We start from the raw sequence: 19,819 nt of genomic DNA, 5'->3' as shown, positions 1-19,819 counted from the left end.
ACTTCTTTGCTCACAAGGCAGGAAGACGTTTCCTTATTTGGTCTGTACCGGTTTGAACTGAGAACTTGCTGACACACAAACCTTTTTTTCTCTATATAAGCTGTTGTATACTTAATAAACCTTTGAGTCGATTGGGAAGACAACCTAAAGCAGTCTCGGTTTTCTTGTTCTCCCAAGCTGCTCCCGAGCTCGTACTAACACGCTGAATGGCATACCTGAGTGTTGCTTTAAATAATTAGGAATCTTAGAAGGAAAGGACAGAACTCTGCTTATCGCTCGTGCCTTGGAGGGAAAACCGGGATGGACATTTTTTTCCTTCAAGTTGTATTTTTGTTATTGACCAAATACTTATTTTCCACCCTGATTTACGAATAAATTCTTTACAAATCCTACCATGTGGATTCATGGATTTTTTTTTCACATTCTGTCTCTCACAGTTGAAGTGTACCTCTGGTGCAAATTACTGACCTCTGTCATCATTTTAGGTGGGGGAACTTGCACAATTGGTGGCTGACTAAATACTTTTTTGCCCCACTGTAGCTCGTTACTACCCAACTCTGGTCTTCTTACTGTTGCCTCACAGCAGGAAGGTCCTGGATTTGAATCCACTGGCCACCTGAGGCCCCACTGTCTGGAGTTTGCATGCTCTCCTCACGTTTTTGTAGGTTCTCTCCGGGTAACTCTTGCTTCCACCCCAAATATATGTATAGAATCAAATTAACTGGTCATTGTTAACTGGTCATAGTTGAGAGTGAGAATGTGTGCACGTATGATTGTCTGTTTCTGAATTAGCGCTGCAATAGACTGGTGATCTTGTCGGATCGTATGATAACATGATAACTGTTATCCAGCTAATGACGAGGAAATCCCGTTTTGTTAGAGTCTATTAAAATCAAATTTGCCTCAAAAGATCCTCTGGAAAAGAGCACAGTACTTTAAACGGAGTTTATTAAACACAGTCATATGAACAGCAGAACAGTACATCACAACACATAGCAAAGCAGCAAAGCAAACCCATGGGGTGTAGAGCCTTTAAGCACAAACAGCAGAGACATACAAGGTAACTGATGGAAAAAGCTTACCTGACTTTTTTATAGGAGTCCACAAACCATCATCCTGGTGCTGGGTAACTTTCCATTTCTTGTCTTTTTACTTATTTAGTTTTAAATTAAAACGATAGGTATTTTCCCAATTTTACAAACATCGATACTTTAACATATTAACTCCAGTTAATATGTTGATTTTACTCATTTTTGTTCTCTTTTTGATCTTCAGCACTTGTCTTATATAACTTCCTGGCACCCCTTCCCAGACCTTTTCATCCATCATTTTAATCAGTCCTTTTATGGCCAAAGTGAGTGAGAAATTCAGAAACAACAGGTGCAAGGACGGCTTCGCAGTAGAAACGATTAATCTGCCTGACAGTTTTGTCAGTTTTGCTGCCAAAAGTAAGCTATAAATTTTATTCATGACAGGTTTTTGACAACTTTGGACAGTGTAGGCTGTCAGAGGTGCATCTTCAGCAGGGCCAACTTCGATTAACCCTTTGTCTTGGCATGTCACCACAGGTCATAACACAATCACAAGTTACAAATTAATCTTAATTATGCTGTTAAATGCTTAACATGGTGTCAATAGAAAATTGTACTTAGTAGTCAGTATAATCTTTTAATAATATAAGTTTGCATATGATAGAATACTGCATGATGACCTCTTTATGACTCAGACTGTTGTTTTAATTCACTGTGACCCGTTATCATGCAGGGAAGGAACAGTACCTTCTAGATAAGAGCTTAACAAGCAGTTTCACTTTGTACCAGGTAGAGGAGCCTCTCCTGGCACACGCACACACACACATATACACATCCACATTCCAATGCAATAAACGAACGCACCTACTGTTGTATATAAATAAAGACCAGGGCAGTGGCAGAGTGCGAGTCCCGGAGCCCTCACTCTTGTGCTGCAAGTAAAACTGTGTGTCTCCACTCTCTGACTCTCAGCTGAAGAAGTGTATTTAGAATACATCTCTTGACACATGGTGAGTCTAATATATAAAAACGCTAGTGTAGGCATATAGTGTATGTCAGTATATATGATTATATAGTATATATGTTCAGTGTATACAAGTTTGTCCATGCTGTCCCCTACCCTTTGTCCTGTGATAGATGGGATAGGTTTCAGACCTCCTGCAACACTGAATTGGATAAACGAGAGAAGATAGATGGATAGTATCTCCATCAGCTAAATGGGTTTGTCATGTAATTAAATTGTAGAAGCACATTTTTTAAGGAGATAAAATGTTTGATGTTGTCAGGTGAATGCAGGAAAAATGGACTCTCCCAGAGAAAAGTGGATGCTGATTGCTGGAAACCTGGCACTCAAGCAGGTACATCATTTTCATTCAAAAAGACAAGGAAATAAAAAACTGTGACAAAATATATGGATAAATTTCAATATATCTGCTTATCTGTGCAGTATGACATTTTGTCTGCCAGGAATGATATTTTCTCACTATTCTTTTCATTTAACAAGCTACAAGCTACAGTGCTGGGCCTGCTGGCTTCCCTAATGGCATCTCTGTTGGGCTGGATGGCAGAAGGACAGATGCCCTTTAATCATATAATGCTCCTATGCTCAACCAGTGTTTCTACTGCATTTGTGGCTTCACTGCTGCAAGGTAAATAATAACTTGCCATTACTACACTGTCCTTGACCTCTCTGTGACAAAGTGGTTAGGCATGAACTCATTTACCACTTGTCCCTTAACGATATTGAGAATTTATTCTTTGTTATTTTACAGTCAACCATAATAGTAGTTACATCCATTACATTCATGCATATGTTTTTTAAAGCAAATACTGTTAACCATCAGGTCATTTGAATTTTCTTCTGTTCACAGGCAAATGTCTGGTAAATTATATTTCTTTATGTTGCTTTGGTTACACTTACCACGTTTGTTCATTTATTCAGGTCCTATATCTAAACCAGGTGTGTGGGAAGGGCCGCCCCAGTACTTCCTGTTTATATAGGGTCATGAGGTCATTGATTGCAAATGAAGGATTTTTCATTTGCAATCAATGTTTTCCAGTCTGGTTTTCGCCCCTCCCATAGCACTGAAACAGCACTTATAAAAATAACCAATGATCTTCTTATAGCAGCTGACTCCGAAGTCCGAAGTCTTTATATTAAGGACCATCATCTTCTTTTCCACATGTGGGCCGCTTCACACTAGAGCGCGTTTGCTGTCACATTTTATTTGTAGTGTGAACAAGCAGACAAAAAAATCGGATTTGATCAAAAAAATCAGAATTGAGCATTAAGACGTTCTTTCCCAGCCTCACATGCTGCTTCCTGTCCGTCAGGAAGTCAGTAATCCACCCGCAGATAGGATCAGGCACATTCATCTGGGAAAGCTTGCCTTGGAGATGGTCTGGAAGGATGGTGTTGAAGGCGGAGCTGAAGTCCACAAACAGGATCCTGGCGTAGGTTCCTGGGGAGTCCAGATGCTGCAGGATGAAGTGCAGTTGATAGCATTGTCTACAGACCTGCTGGCTCTGTATGCAAACTGCAGGGGGTCCAGGAGGGGGGCCGTGAGGGTCTTGAGGTAGGAGAGAACCAGGCGCTCAAATGACTTCATGACCACAGATGTCAGAGCTACAGGTCTGTAATCATTTAGTCCAGTGATCCTTGGTTTCTTGGGGACAGGGATCATGGTAGAGGACTTGAAGCAGGCAGGCACATGACATGCCTGCAGCGAGGAGTTGAAAATGCCAGAGAACACTGGGGCCAGCTCGTTTGCACAGTGTCTGAGGGTGGCAGGAGACACACCGTCTGAGCCAGGAGCTTTTCGAGCATTCAGACTCTTGAACTGTTTCATCACATCTGCTTCATGAATATGAAGGGTTGTAGTGGGAGAAGGTGGTGTGAAATCCTCCTTGGTGTGGGGTGTGGAGGGGGGTGTTGTAGGTGAAGTGTTTGATGGTGGTGATGGCTCTATAACCACAATCATTCCGGTTCCAAAAAAGTCATCTCCCTCCTGCTTTAATGACTACCGTCCTGTTGCACTTACTCCCATCCTGATGAAGTGCTTCGAACAACTAGTCATGCAACACATCAAGACTGTCCTGCCCCCCTCCCTGGATCCCTTCCAGTTTGCGTATCGGCCCAACCGCTCAACCGATGATGCCATCTCCACTGCACTCCACTCGGCACTCACACACCTGGACAAAAATGACTCATATGTTCGAATGCTGTTCATAGATTTCAGTTCAGCATTCAACACCATAATCCCCCAACAGCTCATTCAAAAACTGGTCCAGCTGGGGCTCAACACCTCACTGTGCAACTGGCTGTTGGATTTCCTCACCGGAAGACCTCAAGCAGTACGGGTTGGCAGTAATACATCCAGCACCATCATTTTAAACACGGGGGCCCCGCAGGGATGTGTGTTGAGCCCCCTCCTCTTCACTCTGCTAACCCATGACTGCACTCCATCATACAGCTCCAACCTCTTCATCAAGTTTGCGGACGACACAACGGTGGTGGGTCTCATTAGCAACAGGGATGAGACCGACTACAGAAGTGAGGTGAGACGCCTGGCCACGTGGTGTGCTGACAACAATCTCTCTCTGAATGTGGAGAAGACGAAGGAGATTGTTGTGGACTTCAGGAGAATGCACACCCAACATGCTCCTCTGACCATTGACGGAGCGTCTGTGGAGAGAGTGAGCAGCACCAAGTTCTTGGGTGTGCACATCACAGAGGATCTCTCCTGGACATACAACACCACAGCACTGGCCAAGAAATCACAGCAGCGTCTCTTCTTTCTCCGCAAACTAAGAAGAGCAGGAGCACCAGCCCCCATCATGTACACTTTATACAGAGGCACCATCGAGAGCATCCTGTCGAGCTGCATCACTGTGTGGTTTGGAGCCTGCAATGCGTCCTGTCATAGAACCCTCCAACGCATAGTGAGAGCTGCAGAGAGGATCATTGGTGTCTCTCTCCCCTCCCTCCAGGACATTTACAGCACCCGTCTCACTAAAAAAGCCCTTTGCATAGCGGCTGATCCCACGCACCCAATGCAAAGCTTCTTCAAGCTGCTGCCGTCGGGGAGGAGACTGCGGAGTCTCCAGGCCAGGACCAGCAGGCTGAAGGACAGCTTCATCCATCAGGCTGTCAGGAAGCTTAACTCCCTCCCGATTCTGCCCCCTCTCCCCTCTCTCCTCCACGGTCTCACTGAACTCTGTCACACACACACAAACACACACACTCTCTGACTCACTCACTGGCCTGCACCAGTTACCAGTCACTTTGTGGAGCATTGGACTGCCATTACCTCATAAGACTTTGTTGTTACACTTTCTCTTACCGTACACTACTAAATCTCCATTTGCACTATTTACCTATTTGCACTACTCTGCCTGGTTTACACTCAATGTCACTTACCCATTATATTGTATATTGTATAGCTTTCTTGTTATATGTAAAATTGTATTTATTTAAATTTTTACTTTTTAATTATTTTACTTGCATTTTTAATCACTTTTATATTTAAATATATTTAAATGTTCATTTTCTATTTATCTAGGGATTGAGAGTAACGCAATTTCTATTTTCTATTCTCTGTATGTCCTGTACATGTGGCAGAATCGACAATAAAGTTGACTTTGACTTTGACTTTGACTTTGATAGAGATTGACAGACCACGTGATTTTCGCGCATTGCATGCCAGGTACTAGTGGGAAACAATCAAAGCAATGCATCAAACGCAAGCATTTGCAGCACCGCAAAACGTTCATTCTCCGGTTCCAATACCTTTTTGCTTTTTCTTTGCCCCCCAAAAAAGGTATGTACAAAATGAAGGAGAACAATGCCGGTCCATACAAAGACAGACTTGATGAAAAGTCAAAGAAAAGATACGAGGAAAAAAATCAAAGGAGTGAAAGGGTCAGACCCTTAAGAGCAAACAGAGTGGACAAAAGACGTTCGCGCGCTGCCCAACTTTCACCACGCTCAGATTTATAATTATACGGTTCTTAGAGTGAGTGCATACACTCATGAAGTTTAGTAACTTCAGGTCACTGCAACAAGCCCAGGTACAGTTTACTGACGGATGGGTACAGGACCTTGAAATGCATCGTGTAGAATGAAAGACCATTGTACGAACAAAGGTAAGTTTACCAGTCTCACAAATTGTCGTCATAAATACACATTCGTTAACCGTTTATTAATAGGACCTTTGAGCTCAACGGTAATTAATTAGTAGTGGAAATAATTTCTGGTACGCATTACAGAAATGTAGCAGTGACAATAATACTGTATGCTGTAATCGTACTGGGCAATTAGTGACACAAAACAACTGTTTTATCCTGTGAATAAAAGTATATGTTTTTGTCAATGTACCATAATAACAGAAGCGAAACGCAATATTGTGTCAGGACAATTTACTATTTATGCACAATAAACAAAGGAGCATAGCGCGACAATTTCTGTTCAGCGCCAGACTTGCTTGTAACCTATATCACTAATTATGTTATGAAAAATGACGTATTAACTACAACAGAAGACTGACCTTTGTGGGAATGCTTGGAGCAGACTAACCTGTGAGCTGGAGTGTTCTGGGACGTTATATTTGGTCTTCGAATGGCTGCAATCCAGGCCATCCGTCGCCTCTTTGTTACTTCGGAAACATGGCTCGAACAATTTCTCTTCAACGACGTAATCCGATAACAACCGATCTCTTTACCCGTCGGCTTCCCGTGGCTGTCATGCGACCGGCTATTGCAGTTAATAATACAACAGCTTCTTGCCATTTTTTGTGTTTCTTTTTATCGCTGTGTAATTGATTTCAATTGAAAGCCTGCATGCGCTAGTACCGCTTGCCACGCGTTCCCAGAATCCTTTGCGGTTTTACCCCTGAATGACGTCACATTTTCAATCTCTATGGAGACGGGAGAGGTCGGGGAATGAATGTCCAAAGTGTCTCTATTGTTGGGGCCGTTGGAGGTGTGAAGGCTGCCTGATGGCTCGTCAAAACGGCAGTAAAAGTCGTTAAGGGTGTTGGCCAAGAGCAAGTCAGCAGTGGAGTGGGGGGTTTTACGCTTGTAGTTGGTGATATTCCTAAAACTTTTCCACACAGAGGCCGAGTCATTCTCTGAGCTCTGCTGCTGCATCTTCTCGGAGTGCTGATGTTTAGCAACGTCCACTTCTTTAGTGAACCTGTACTTGGCCTCTCTGTAGCAGTCCCTGTCTCCACTTCTGAGCGCCTTTCTCTTTTCCAGCCACAGCTTTTTGAGTTTAGGAGTAAACCAGGGTTTGTCATTGTTATAACTCACCCTGGTGCGTGATAGCACAATGCTGTCCTCACAGAAGTGGATATAGGAGGTGACAGTGTCCGTAAACTCGTCCAAGCTGTTAGAAGGAGCCCTCATTGTGTCCCAGTCTGTAGACTCCAAACACGTGTGAAGCTCCTCCACAGCCTCGTTGCTCCACAGTTTTTTAGTCCTCACGACAGGTTTGGTTCAGGTTCAGTTACAACAGTCTTTTGTCTTAGTTGGACTGTTACAAGTCTTACACGCACATGTCTGTTTGAGACTATCACGTGTTAATGGGACTATGCATATTCATGTAATCACAATAAAAGGAGTGCCACCTGTAGTCTGGCCGAGGTCAACAACGTTCAAGTGGAAGGAACAGCGCTTGGCTTTAGTCGGCCTCCCTCGCGAGTGATCACACAACGAGCTTTGTCTTGTGTCTTGTTTTGCTGCTGCAGTTGGTTGTCTAATTGTTCCAGCAGGGTTTGTACTTAGATAAACCCAACAATATAATTTCATATCATGGTCTAAAGAGCTTGAAAAAAAAAAAAGCATCTGGATTTCTTGACTTTCTTGAAGATGTTTCACCGCTTATCCCAGAAGCTTCTGCAGTTCTAAGAGCAATTGGTGTAGAGCCCAAGATTTTTAAGACGCATTGGGAGTATCCCTAATAGGGCCGTGGACCCCCTATTGATCCTCTGCCTAATCACACGAGCCAAGGGGTGAAAACAAGAATAGGTCTCCAAAGGTTGATTCTGTTCATCTGGACGTAGCGTTTTCAGTGAGAGTAACATAAGTTACAACATATGTTAACCTATCTTAAGTTAACATATGTTAACATATGTTATGTTCAGGAGGATTGCCAGGATTTATACATCAGGGAAACAAAACAACCTCTGGAGAAGCGGATGGCACAACACGGAAGAGCTACCTCGTCAGGCCAGGACTCTGCAGTCTATTTAGAATAGAATAGAATAGAATTCAACTTTATTGTCATTGCACATGCACAGGTACAGGGCAACGAAATGCAGTTTGCATCCATCCAGAAGTGCTTTAGTGATATAGATATATTACAATATATATTAGCAATAATATAGATATGTAAGTATATTACAGAAATGGGTCTATTACACCTACAGGCCAGTGGACACTCTTTCAATGATGAGGATGTAACATCCTGGACAGGGAGGTTTGAGCGCCGAGTCCAGGAGGCCATTTACGTGAAAAGGTAAAGACCATCTCTGAATCGAGGAGGGGGCCTAAGGGTACATCTTTCGCCATCTTACAATGCTGTGATTGCAGCCATTCCCCAACTCTCTGTGAATGGTACTCATGGCCATTGATCAGTGGTTGTTGATCAATGGTCATGAGAATTTGCATAATTATGATGAAGGAACCGACCTCCCAGCCCATTGTTCCTTCAGTGGGCTGGTTTCAGTCATTATGCAAATGTACTGTTTATAAGATTGGGGAAACCTGCAGTCAGCTGAAACTGAGGAAGTCACTTGGATGAGTGACGAAATCTTTCTGCCACTGAAAACCCTACGTCTGTTCAAAGATGCCTTAACACCCACTCACGTCTTGGGCTATTCGACCTCAGTAAATCACATGATAGGGTGGGGCTAGATCTCACAATGGGTTCACACATAAAACTTGTCTGATTGTGACCCACTCCCATTTTCACACCTTGGCTCGTGTGATTAGGCAGGGGATCAATAGGGGGTCCACGACCCTCTTATTAACATTCCCAATAGGGCTTAAAAATGTAGGACTCTCCACCAATTGCTCTTAGAACTAAAAAAGCTTCTCGGATGAGATGTCGCGTTTTTTTTTTAGCTCCGTAGACTATGATGACGTGGATTACTGAGGACCTTCACAGACATCATTTCATATCATCTTTATTGCTCTGTAGCTACAATGCACACAGTACATATTCACAGCTACTGATGTCTAATGTCTAAAATAATTCAATTACTACTATTATTTATTGGGCGTAGTGTTCTAGCAGTGACCTGAATACTACAAAATGATAAAAAATTTTTCCTAATTTTCCCCATTAAAATGTGTTTTTGGTTACAACTGAATGAACTCTGGCCCTTGCTTTCCATTCATTCTTGACTCTATATTACTTTATTCTATTAAAGCTGAAATATTTGAATGAAAATCTTTTAAGGTCAAATGCTCAAGCAGAATGAACACTGAACACTTTTAGCTTGTCTTTAACTTCTTCAAGGTATCGTTATGGTGGGAGTGATCATTGGCTCCAAGCGGATAGGAATCAACCCTGACAATGTGGCCACACCGATAGCAGCCAGCTTTGGAGATCTCATCACTCTTGCCTTGTTGGCATGCTTCAGTCAGTGGTTCTACTCCTTTATAGGTGAGAGATAAGGGCCATAACATGGTCTGGTTTGAATGTACAAACAGTGAAGAGTAATGCTGTATATTTGGTGCAAGTGCTAGAAGTCATGTATTTTTTACTTTTGGCCAACAAATGACACCAGTTCACCCAAGTCCACCAAGATCACAGCCTTTACTTTTTCAACTAAATCCTGATAGAAAATAAAAGGCAAAATAATCTCTTTTTTCTTTTTGACAGAACTTTATCCATATGTGTTGTATCTGGTAAATCTATCGTTTTTATGCCTGATTCCTGCCTGGGTGGCTGCCTCATCCAAACATCCAGCCAGTGAAATCTTGCTGCACACAGGCTGGGAACCCATCATTATAGCAATGCTCATCAGCAGGTACTCTCTGCTGCTTTCACATGTTCAGATTTCCTGATGGTGTTCTCTAGTGTGAATTTTTAAATAAAGCAAACAAACAGTAAGTCATCATATGGATAATTTCTATAATAACAATTTGATCATTTGATACCATTAACTCGTTTGCTTTATGTTAGAAAAAGATAATAGAAAAATATTATGAATACCCTCACATACCTCTTACTGGTATTATTTTGATTGTCTTTCTTCTAGTATTGGAGGAGTTATTCTGGACAAGACTGTATTAGATCCAAACTTGGCAGGGATTATAGTTTATGCCCCTGTCATAAATGGTGAGTTGTTCTCTTTATTTGTGTTCTTGTATTTGAGATCATAACAACATATTGATGTAATGTATGGACAATTCTACATTTTGTACATAATTTGGTAATGCTCGCATAATCATAATTTCTATTCTTAGCGAACATGTGAAAAAAATAATCCTGCTGTAAGACCGGTCCTTGAGAAATAATGGGGTAGGGTCAGAAAGTTATGTATCATAAGTTGAAGATGAAAAGAAAGAACAAAGAATGAAAGGGTACCCAATGCTGATCCTATATAAGAGGAAGGTCGATATACCCCAGACTGCTGCCTTTTTCCTGTCTGTCCTTTGGTATGTCTTTGCCAGATGTGCTTTAAGGCTGTACACCCCAAGGTTGCTTCACTTTAGTTTGCTTTGCTTGCTTTCTACGTGTTATTTTTGCTGCAAAATGTACTGTTCTGCTGTTCATATGACAATGTTTAATAAACTCTGTTCTAAGAATTCTACTCTTTTCCAAAAGATCTTTATGAGTGATTTGATATTAATTGGATCTGAAAAGCTGGACCACCACAGCTTTGTGTCAAAATTTGCAACTTGAGGTGATTTAGTGAGCTGAAGCCAGGCCCTAAAAATTTATTATGAGGAAGTTAAAATGTCAGCCAAGATAGATAAGTTAATATGCATTGCTGTATATTCTTCAGCAGTGTTCCTTTTACTCTCCGAGGACAGTTTTGTGCTGGTTCGCCCAGGATGTTTGCGTATGCATCCGTATTACCTGGAACTCAAACCTCTTCCAGTGAAAGAAGTATTATATTTCTGCTTGTAAAATAATATGACCAGTAATATGAGTTGAAAAATCATTTGTGGTTCTGTATTGCTGATAGATAGCAACAAGCCAATCTTTGCATATATTCCCGTTCTTTGTACGCTATTTCTTCCTTTTGTTTGTATGTAGTTTTTTTTAACTGCTAGTTTTTATAGTTCTTTTTGTTACTATTTTTGTGTCTTGTTAAAAGGCCACTTTTATCCCTTTCCATTAGTTGATAGAGTCACTAAAAGACATTTTTACAATGGCAAATAAGTAAAGTAAAGTTGCGCCACAGGCCGGTCTATGTCCGACCATATTTTCACGGACTGGCCTTTAAGGTGTCGCGCACTAATACAAAAAAATACAAACAAAACCAGTATCGGTATCAAAAAAAGAGATGTATTCATACCACATGGGAAAAGACCCAGGGAAACCAAGTTAACGATAAAAACAATTACAAAATAACGATAAAAAATGATAAAGTGGTCCCCAGGGGTTGGGGACTGCTGGATTAGGGAAAATCCAAAATAAGTTCTGTCATGGTCCTGGGTCGGTGACCCAGCGCTTTTAGTTTGTTATCATTTTCTAGATGATGATTGTTTAAGTTCTGTGTTATTTTCGATCTGCCTCTGAGTCTGCGTCTGTCTGTCTATGGTGTCTCCCCATCTGTTTGTGAATCTGTCTGTTTAGTTCAATGTCTTGTCTGGTTCCATGTATCTGAGTTTCCTGTTTTATTGTGAAGGTCCGTGTCGTATGTGAGTGTGATCAGTTTACGTTTCCCCTGTCCCGTCAGCCCAGATTCCTCCCAGCTGTGTTGCCCTCCTGTCTCTCATCCCCTGATTACTGGTGTGTGTATTTAAGCCCTGTGTGTTCTCCTGCCTGTTGCCGGTTCGTCTGTGTAACTCCGCGTCAGTCTGTGTTCCTCGGTGTCCTGCTCGTCTCTCTGCCTCTCTTCCCTTTTTTGTTTCATCTCAGGTTTGTCATTTAGCTTTCCCAGTTCAGGTCTTTAGTTTTGTCTTCCCTCTTGCCTGTTTTGCCTTCTCACCACTGTGTAAATAAACTCACCGGCATCTCATCCACTGCCTGCATCTTGGGTCCTTCTTCTAACTCCACACGGCTCGCCTCGGCAGCCGTGACAAGTTCAAACCTGTGCACCTAATTCTTGTTTTTAAATACGTTACAGATGTATGGTGTAAAATCATACCACCCTGGAAAAAGAGAGTTGAAAGACCCCCAATGAATGTATGTAAACTTCCAACTACAACTGTAGGTTTAGTCTAGACAATTAACAACGTGACCTGGAATTTAACCAAAGCTCTTGGCTCAAGCTATTGGTTAAGTCAAATCCTGCAAAGGGATCCAAATGTTTAAACTGCATGCAACTTGCACCTTTAAACAAAATGATCAAAATCTATAAAATGTTGGGTAAACCATGTCTCACATGACCAGCTGACAGCCATTCCCTGTAAGATTAAGATACTTTATATGTCATTATTGAAAGACACAACAACAACAACTCTATCAACCAATCGCAGTGGATAAGATAAGATAACCTTTATTAGTCCCACACGTGGGAAATTTGTTTTGTCACAGCAGGAAGTGGACAGTGCAAAGGTTATGAGGCAAAAATTAGAATACAATAAGAATAAATACAGTACACAGCTGTACAGAATAGAATAAAATAAAATACTATATACAGTAGAATAAAATAAAATAAATATACAATAAGATAAAAATAGAATACAAATACAAATACTATATACAACTGAGTAAAAATACAATGATGACAGAAAGGATTATTGCACTTAGTATTATTGCATATGTATGGATGTGTGTGCTTGATCAGTTAAAGTCTTTATTATGGAGTCTGACAGCAGTGGGGAGGAAAGACCTGCGAAATCTCTCCGTCCCACACCGTGGGTGCCGCAGTCTCCCACTGAAGGAGCTGCTCAGTGCTGTCACAGTCTGCTGCATGGGGTGGGAGATGTTGTCCATCAGGGATGACAGCTTAGCCGCCGTTCTCCTGTCACTCACCACCTCCACTGGGTCCAGAGGGCATCCTAGAACAGAGCTGTAGCATTTAAAAAAGATGCAAAAACTTAGAGTTTACTCGGGTCCCAGTGATGAAACTATCTTGCGAACACACGTCACTGTCTACACAGACGCTCTGACTGTTAAATTTCAAAAGGACTCCACACTCACAGCTGGGACTTTATCTTGTCGCCACAGTTTAAGGCCTATTAAAGATCTGAAAGTGTGACGACCTGGATAAGAATCTGATAATCAGAGAGCGATCTGGGGAAGACTTCTCTCCTTTAGCTGTAATTTGCACAGTCAATCCTACAACTGGGATCTTTTATCTTAAAAGCAATTTGCTTTTCAAAACATGAATACATGAATATGCATAGTCCTTACTTGTTGTAGGCAACAAGTCTTTGACACCAAAAATATGTGAAGTTCTTTAGAATTCTGTGCAAGGGCTTTTCCACTTTTACATGCATAATCACCCTGATTCTTTTCATATTTCTTTGCTTCTTTGTTTATTCATTTGTTTCTTTCTTTTAAGTTTTGTTAGGTTTGCTCCTCCATAGATTTAGGGAACACTATTAGAAAACACTTGTATTTCCATTGGCATGAAGTTTATTTATTTTTTATCTTATTCATAAGTATTTATGATGAAGCACAGTGCAGTGTTCTACTTGTAGATAAGGGGCTTAACTTAATGGAAGATTGAAATCATTTTATGACCACACAGTCCTGTATTCACTAAACTGAATAAAAAAAAAAGCTAATTTAATCATGAAAATAATTTACTGAAATACAATTTTAATAATGTGTTGAGAAAATAAACAAAAGGAACTCCTGGACCAAAAAGCTGTACCAAACAGACTTGAACAAAATCAATATGCGGACCAGCAACATCAACAGCTCCACGGCTTCTACCAAGGTTGCCCAATCTGTGATTTCCTTGCCCTGACAGATGTTCAGAAAATCTGATACTTTACATCTTGATGCATTCTCAATCACCCAGGTAAGTAAATACGTGTCTCTGTGGCTTTTAAAACCCAAAACACACTGTGCCAAAAATCGGTCCACCCCAAGGATCAGGTCCGCTGACACAAACAGAGGAGCATAGTGTGCGCTGTTAAGTGCCAGGAGGATTGCCAGGATTTATATATCAGAGAAATAAAACAACCTCTGGAGAAGCGGATGGCACAAAACAGAAGAGCTACCTCGTCAGGCCAGGACTCTGCAGTCTATTTACACCTACAGGCCAGTGGACACTCTTTCAATGATGAGGATGTACACATCGTGCACAGGGAGGTTTGAGCGCCGAGTCCAGGAGGCCATTTACGTGAAAAGGGAAAGACCATTTCTGAATCGAGGAGGGGGCCTAAGGGTACATCTTTCGCCATCTTACAATGCTGTGATTGCAGCCATTCCCCAACTCTCTGTGAATGGTACTCATGGCCATTGATCAGTGGTTGTTGATCAATGGTCATGAGAATTTGCATAATTATGATGAAGGAACTGACCTCCCAGCCCATTGTTCCTTCAGTGGTGCAATGTACTGTTTATAAGGTTGGGGAAACCTGCAGTCAGCTGAGACTGAAGAAGTCACTTGGATGAGTGACAAAATCTTTCTCCCACTGAAAACGCTACGTCCAGATGAACAGAATCAACCTATGGAGCAGATACTTCACTGTTCTCTTCCTATTTCTTATCTCTAATGTATCTCCAATGTGGCTCTTGCGCTGATAAACCTTTTATGAGGCCACATGGCCTTGTGTATCGCAACCATTCAGCCCATCCTTCTGCCATGAAAAACACCTTGAGCAGCATGGGTACAATCCATTTCCCAAGCTACATGTGGAGTCTAAGTACAACATCAACACCCACACAGAGTCTTCGTCTTAGATAGATACAGATCACTCAAGCTCAAAAAGTTCTCAAAACATTCTGTGTTGTGAGACAAATACATGTGATGTAAAATAAATGATCTATTAGTACCATATATGTGATATTCCAGTGCTTTAGAATTTTTTTAACAAGTTAACTGTCCTTTGGTCAAATTGAGTTGTACACATGTATTTTAATACACACAGTAACTGAAAATAGTGGAGTAAATAATTATGGTACTTTTCACACATAATATTTCTCATTCAATGAAACACTAGTCAAAATATTAATGAGGATTTTTACTTCCCACTTTCCCTTCAGCAAAGTAGCATTTTGTGTTTTTCTCTTAGGAAGCTTATGGTGGAAATGCTATTTTTTCCTTTTGTTTGTGTCACATTTTATGGTATTTGTAGCTCTGAAACATGACCAGAAGTCTGATTTTGGGACAGTACAATTCTTAGAAACACATATAAAAATACAACTAATCCATTAGTCACAGTACAGAAACGAGCACTGCGTATTATTCACAAGGCTGGTTATCTAGATCATACTCACAAACTCTTTCTTCAGGCAAAGTCAGGATCTGGTTAATTACAATACATCTATAATCTTATACAAAGCCTTTAATAAACTTCTACCTACAAATTTACAAATTATATTTGAAATTCGAGAAAGGGTTTATAATGTGAGAGGCTTCGGGGAATTCAAATTACCCAGAACTCGAACAACCCGTAAAGGTTTTTGTGTGTCTGTATGTGGTGTGAAAATCTGGAATAGTCTGAGTTTACAACTGAAACAATGCAAAAACATTCATAGATTTAAATTCCTCTACAAACAGTTGGTCTGGTCACAGTATACTCAATGATGGTTTAGTGTGCTCTGTAATGTCTGTTCTCTTACCATTGCTGGTATGGATTCCAAAAAAAAAAAAAAAAAGTGTGCGTATGTATGTACATATATATAGTTGGTGGAGTTTGGGACGGAGTTTGTATATCCGGCCATACAAACTCCGTCCCAAACTCCACCAACTGGGACTTAACTCCTCTCTGTGCAACTGGATTGTGGACTTCCTCACTAACCGTAGACAGAGTGTCAGAGTGGGTAAGAACACCTCTTCCACCCTTGTGGTCAACACCGGTGCCCCTCAGGGGTGTGTTCTGAGCCCTCTGCTATACACTCTCTTCACCCATGACTGTATTTCCTCCTGCGCGTCCAATCTCATTGTTAAGTTTGCAGATGACACTACAGTGCTCGGACTTATATCCAACAACGATGAGACAAACTATAGGACAGAGGTGCAACAACTAGAGTCATGGTGCCACGACAATAACTTGGTCTTAAACACCAAAAAGACCAAGGAGATCATTGTAGATTTCCGGAAGAGGGGTCATAACAACCATCTGCCTCTCTTCATTGGCAGTGAGGCGGTGGAGAGGGTGAGCAGTTTTAAATTCTTGGGGGTAACTGTGACCGAGGACCTGTCCTGGGGCAACCATATCACCTCAGTTGCACGGAAGGCCCAACAGCGCCTCTACTACCTGAGGAGACTGCGGAGCGCACACATTCCCAGATCTCTGATGTTGAACTTCTACAACTGTGCCATCAGCAGCGTTCTGACGTATGGATTTCTAGTGTGGTTCCCCAGCTGCACCAAGGCCGATCAGCAAGCACTCCAGCGGGTGGTGAAAGAAGCTGGCAGAATTATTGGAACAAGTCTGCCAGAGATCAGTAATATCTTCCCCACTCGCTGTCTGAGGAGGGTGCACAGTATCCTGCGGGACCAACATCACCCTGCGTGCCACCTTTTCCATCTGCTGCCCTCAGGGAGAAGGTACAGGTCTATACAGGCCAGAACATCCAGACTGGCCAACAGCCTGTATCCACAGGCTGTGAGGCTCCTGAACTCTCTGCCCCCCTCTCACGGACAATAACCATATCCAACTTCTTAATAGCAATGAACTGGTCTGCATTGGTGCATCATATCTTTATTCTCTTCCCCCTCCTGCCCCCCCCCCCCCCCCCTCTTTCGTAAATAGATAACTATCATATCTGATATCATATCTCACAGTACAATAATATTGAATGGGTTGCATTGTTGTATTTTGTCATGTTTCTCAGGTCTTTGTCTGAATTTCTACGAACATTATTGCTAAGGATTGTCTTATTGCATTGGAGTCACACTGGGTTAAATATGTACACTTGGGTTTTAAGGGGTATTTATTATTTTCTTCTTTTTTTGGGTTGTATGGAAGCCCCAAACGCAATTTCATTGTTCTTGACAATGACAATAAATAAATACTACTACTACATGTGTGTGTAGATATATATGTATGTATGTATGTATGTGTGTTTGTCACTATGTAATTATTATTGCCTGTTACCTGTGGTAACGCAATTTATAATTATTATATATTCTGTATTTAGTTATGATGGTTCTAATTGTTGTTTGCGAGCTGCCGTTGAGATGCTTGCATGTGCCCGCGGCTGTTGATGGTTTGTTTGGTTGTAACGATGGGCGTAGCTGTGGGAAGCTTATTGTTTTTGTTGATGAGTGAGTATAGGGGTGGGATTTAATAAGTTTTCTTCGTCCCACTCCTTTTCAGGTAATTTTTGTTTTTTGTTTTGTGCACTTTATGTTCAATATATGTATTTTGTTGTGCCTGAAATGAATTTAAAAAAAGTTTTTGACTCTCATGCTAATTGTGGCACAGTTTCAGAATCAGAATCAGAATCAGAATGGGTTTATTGCCAGATGTTGAGGTTTACAACATTAGGAAATTGCCTTTCCCTTGTTTTGTCACAGCACACAATATAAGATAAGATAAGATGACCTTTATTAGTCCCACAGGTGGGAAATTTGTTTGTTACAGCAAAAGTGCAACGTTATGTATATAAAAAAAAAAATATATATATATATATATATATTTATTTTTATTTTTTTCCTGACAGTGCATACATACATTAGGTTGGTCACCAGTTGAATGTTCTCCTTTTTTGTTCATATTCTTTATTCTTTACTTGCACAAAAGCTGGCTTAAATGCTCCTTTTCTTTTCTCATGAGGTGTTGGCGGAAATCTCGTTTCCATACAATCTAGTCGTATTTCAACTCATCTGCATTTGAAATACTCACCGGGGCAGTTGCCTGAGGGTCGACAGAGCTGTTCCAACCCTTGGCACACATTCTTTGGTTCAGGTAAAAATCAAATTTGAAACAATTTACATAATAAACACAGTTTGCCAACACAATCTGACGTTCACCTTTGTTGGGCAGGAGCAAACCATCGATCTGCTAAGATTCTGCTTCTCCTGGTGATCCCTGGTCAGTTGATCTTCTTACATGTTATTCACCTGATCAAAGGAGGCCACACTTTGCCAAGTCCTCTCTTCACCATCGCCTTCTTGTTTGCATCTTTGATTCAGGTAAGTCAAATGTGCACTGACAGGCTATTTCTCTTTGCATAGAGCAACTTAGTCTGCTGTGATCTTATGTCTCATTCTTTGTTTTTTTTAGGTGTTAATTCTGCTCTGCATGGCTGACTGTTTGGTTCACTGTTTGTGGAGGAGGGGTAAAGACCCCGACAGTTACTCAATACCTTACCTCACAGCCCTTGGAGATCTTCTAGGGACTGCTCTACTTTCAATTGCTTTTCTCATGCTGTGGTGCATTGGTGATCCAGGCAGTGTGTAGATTCAAAATGAGAAAACAAAACCCTTATAGTGCTTATTATTTTAAAAGGCAAAATGCAAGTAATACTGAAGATTTGCAACACACAAATGTGCCTTCACCTTTATGAACAAGTAACACAGTTTTCTGCCTTAAGGTGTTTATTTAAAACACAAGAAACACACCTACAGGACACATACAAATACTCTTAATTTTTGCACATTTCACATCTTTGTGTCTGTCTAATCCACTGCAAACCATCATGTACTTACAAAGTCAGGACGTCACGAAAACAGACAAACCATGACAGCGAGAGTGCAATTTTTTTCATCTTGTGCTTCACTGTGTGTGTGTGTGTGTGTGTGTGTGTGTGTTGTCACAATATGTTTTTTTTCCCCCTGTAATTTCTCTTAGTACAGAAATGAAAGTGCAATGAAACATTATGTGGAGGCCTATTCAGATGTATTGCATTTTAAATCTTTTTTTTATAATGTTGCAAATTTGTATTCAGTGTATTTTGCTATGTCTGAAAAAGTACATTAAGTGGTAGAAACCAGCTACTGTGTCTCTTGTCTTTCCGTTTCAGATAGTTTTGAGATAATAGAAAGGCTGATGAATGAACACAGAAAAGGCAGAACAGTCCAGCTTAGTAACAACACAATAACGTACTATGTAGCAGCTGTAAACCTATCTGGGGGCTCTAGTAATGAAGCTACTGAATGTTAAACAAATTCTTCTTAATCTTTCTTTGTCTACCAGTAGAGTTAACAGCAGCCCCAAGAACTGTATGTGCAAAAGTTATGAAATTTGGGACCATATCTGGGAAAAGTCCCTCCACAGTTTTGCCTCTGAGTCTGGATTGCTCACCTAAAGATTGAAGTCAAATGTGTGATGTTCAAAAATGGGATGCTTTTAAATTTCTTGGACAAAGTCGGGTTCAAAGCACACTGTGTTAAAAAAAGAAAGAAATTTAACATTTAACATGACACAATTTCACTATTGTGATTTTTAAAGTGACTTATGTCAGCTGACTAACTGGAGAATAAAATGAGCACGGATCAATCGGTTCCCTTATTTGTGCAAAAAAACCCAAGAAACTC

At 41.0% G+C, this 19,819-nt stretch overlaps 1 protein-coding gene across 1 annotated transcript in view; it reads left to right on the top strand.

Moving 5' to 3' along the window:
- The window catches only part of slc41a2a (solute carrier family 41 member 2a), a 29,368-nt gene extending 10,093 nt beyond the window's left edge, over positions 1 to 19,275 (top strand). Inside the window, exons 4-11 of the mRNA XM_004570804.5 lie at positions 2,318 to 2,389; positions 2,536 to 2,680; positions 9,553 to 9,699; positions 9,919 to 10,066; positions 10,298 to 10,377; positions 18,117 to 18,248; positions 18,327 to 18,475; positions 18,567 to 19,275. Coding sequence (XP_004570861.2) covers positions 2,318 to 2,389; positions 2,536 to 2,680; positions 9,553 to 9,699; positions 9,919 to 10,066; positions 10,298 to 10,377; positions 18,117 to 18,248; positions 18,327 to 18,475; positions 18,567 to 18,743 — 1,050 coding nt within the window. The 3' untranslated portion in view covers positions 18,744 to 19,275. The remainder of the gene's footprint in view (positions 1 to 2,317; positions 2,390 to 2,535; positions 2,681 to 9,552; positions 9,700 to 9,918; positions 10,067 to 10,297; positions 10,378 to 18,116; positions 18,249 to 18,326; positions 18,476 to 18,566) is intronic.
- The last annotated feature ends 544 nt before the right edge of the window (positions 19,276 to 19,819 follow it).

This window comes from Maylandia zebra, linkage group LG7, assembly GCF_041146795.1.
Source record: "Maylandia zebra isolate NMK-2024a linkage group LG7, Mzebra_GT3a, whole genome shotgun sequence".
Lineage (NCBI taxonomy): Eukaryota > Metazoa > Chordata > Actinopteri > Cichliformes > Cichlidae > Maylandia > Maylandia zebra.
Note: the sequence above shows the minus strand (reverse complement) of the source record. Positions and strands in the feature narration are given on the sequence as shown.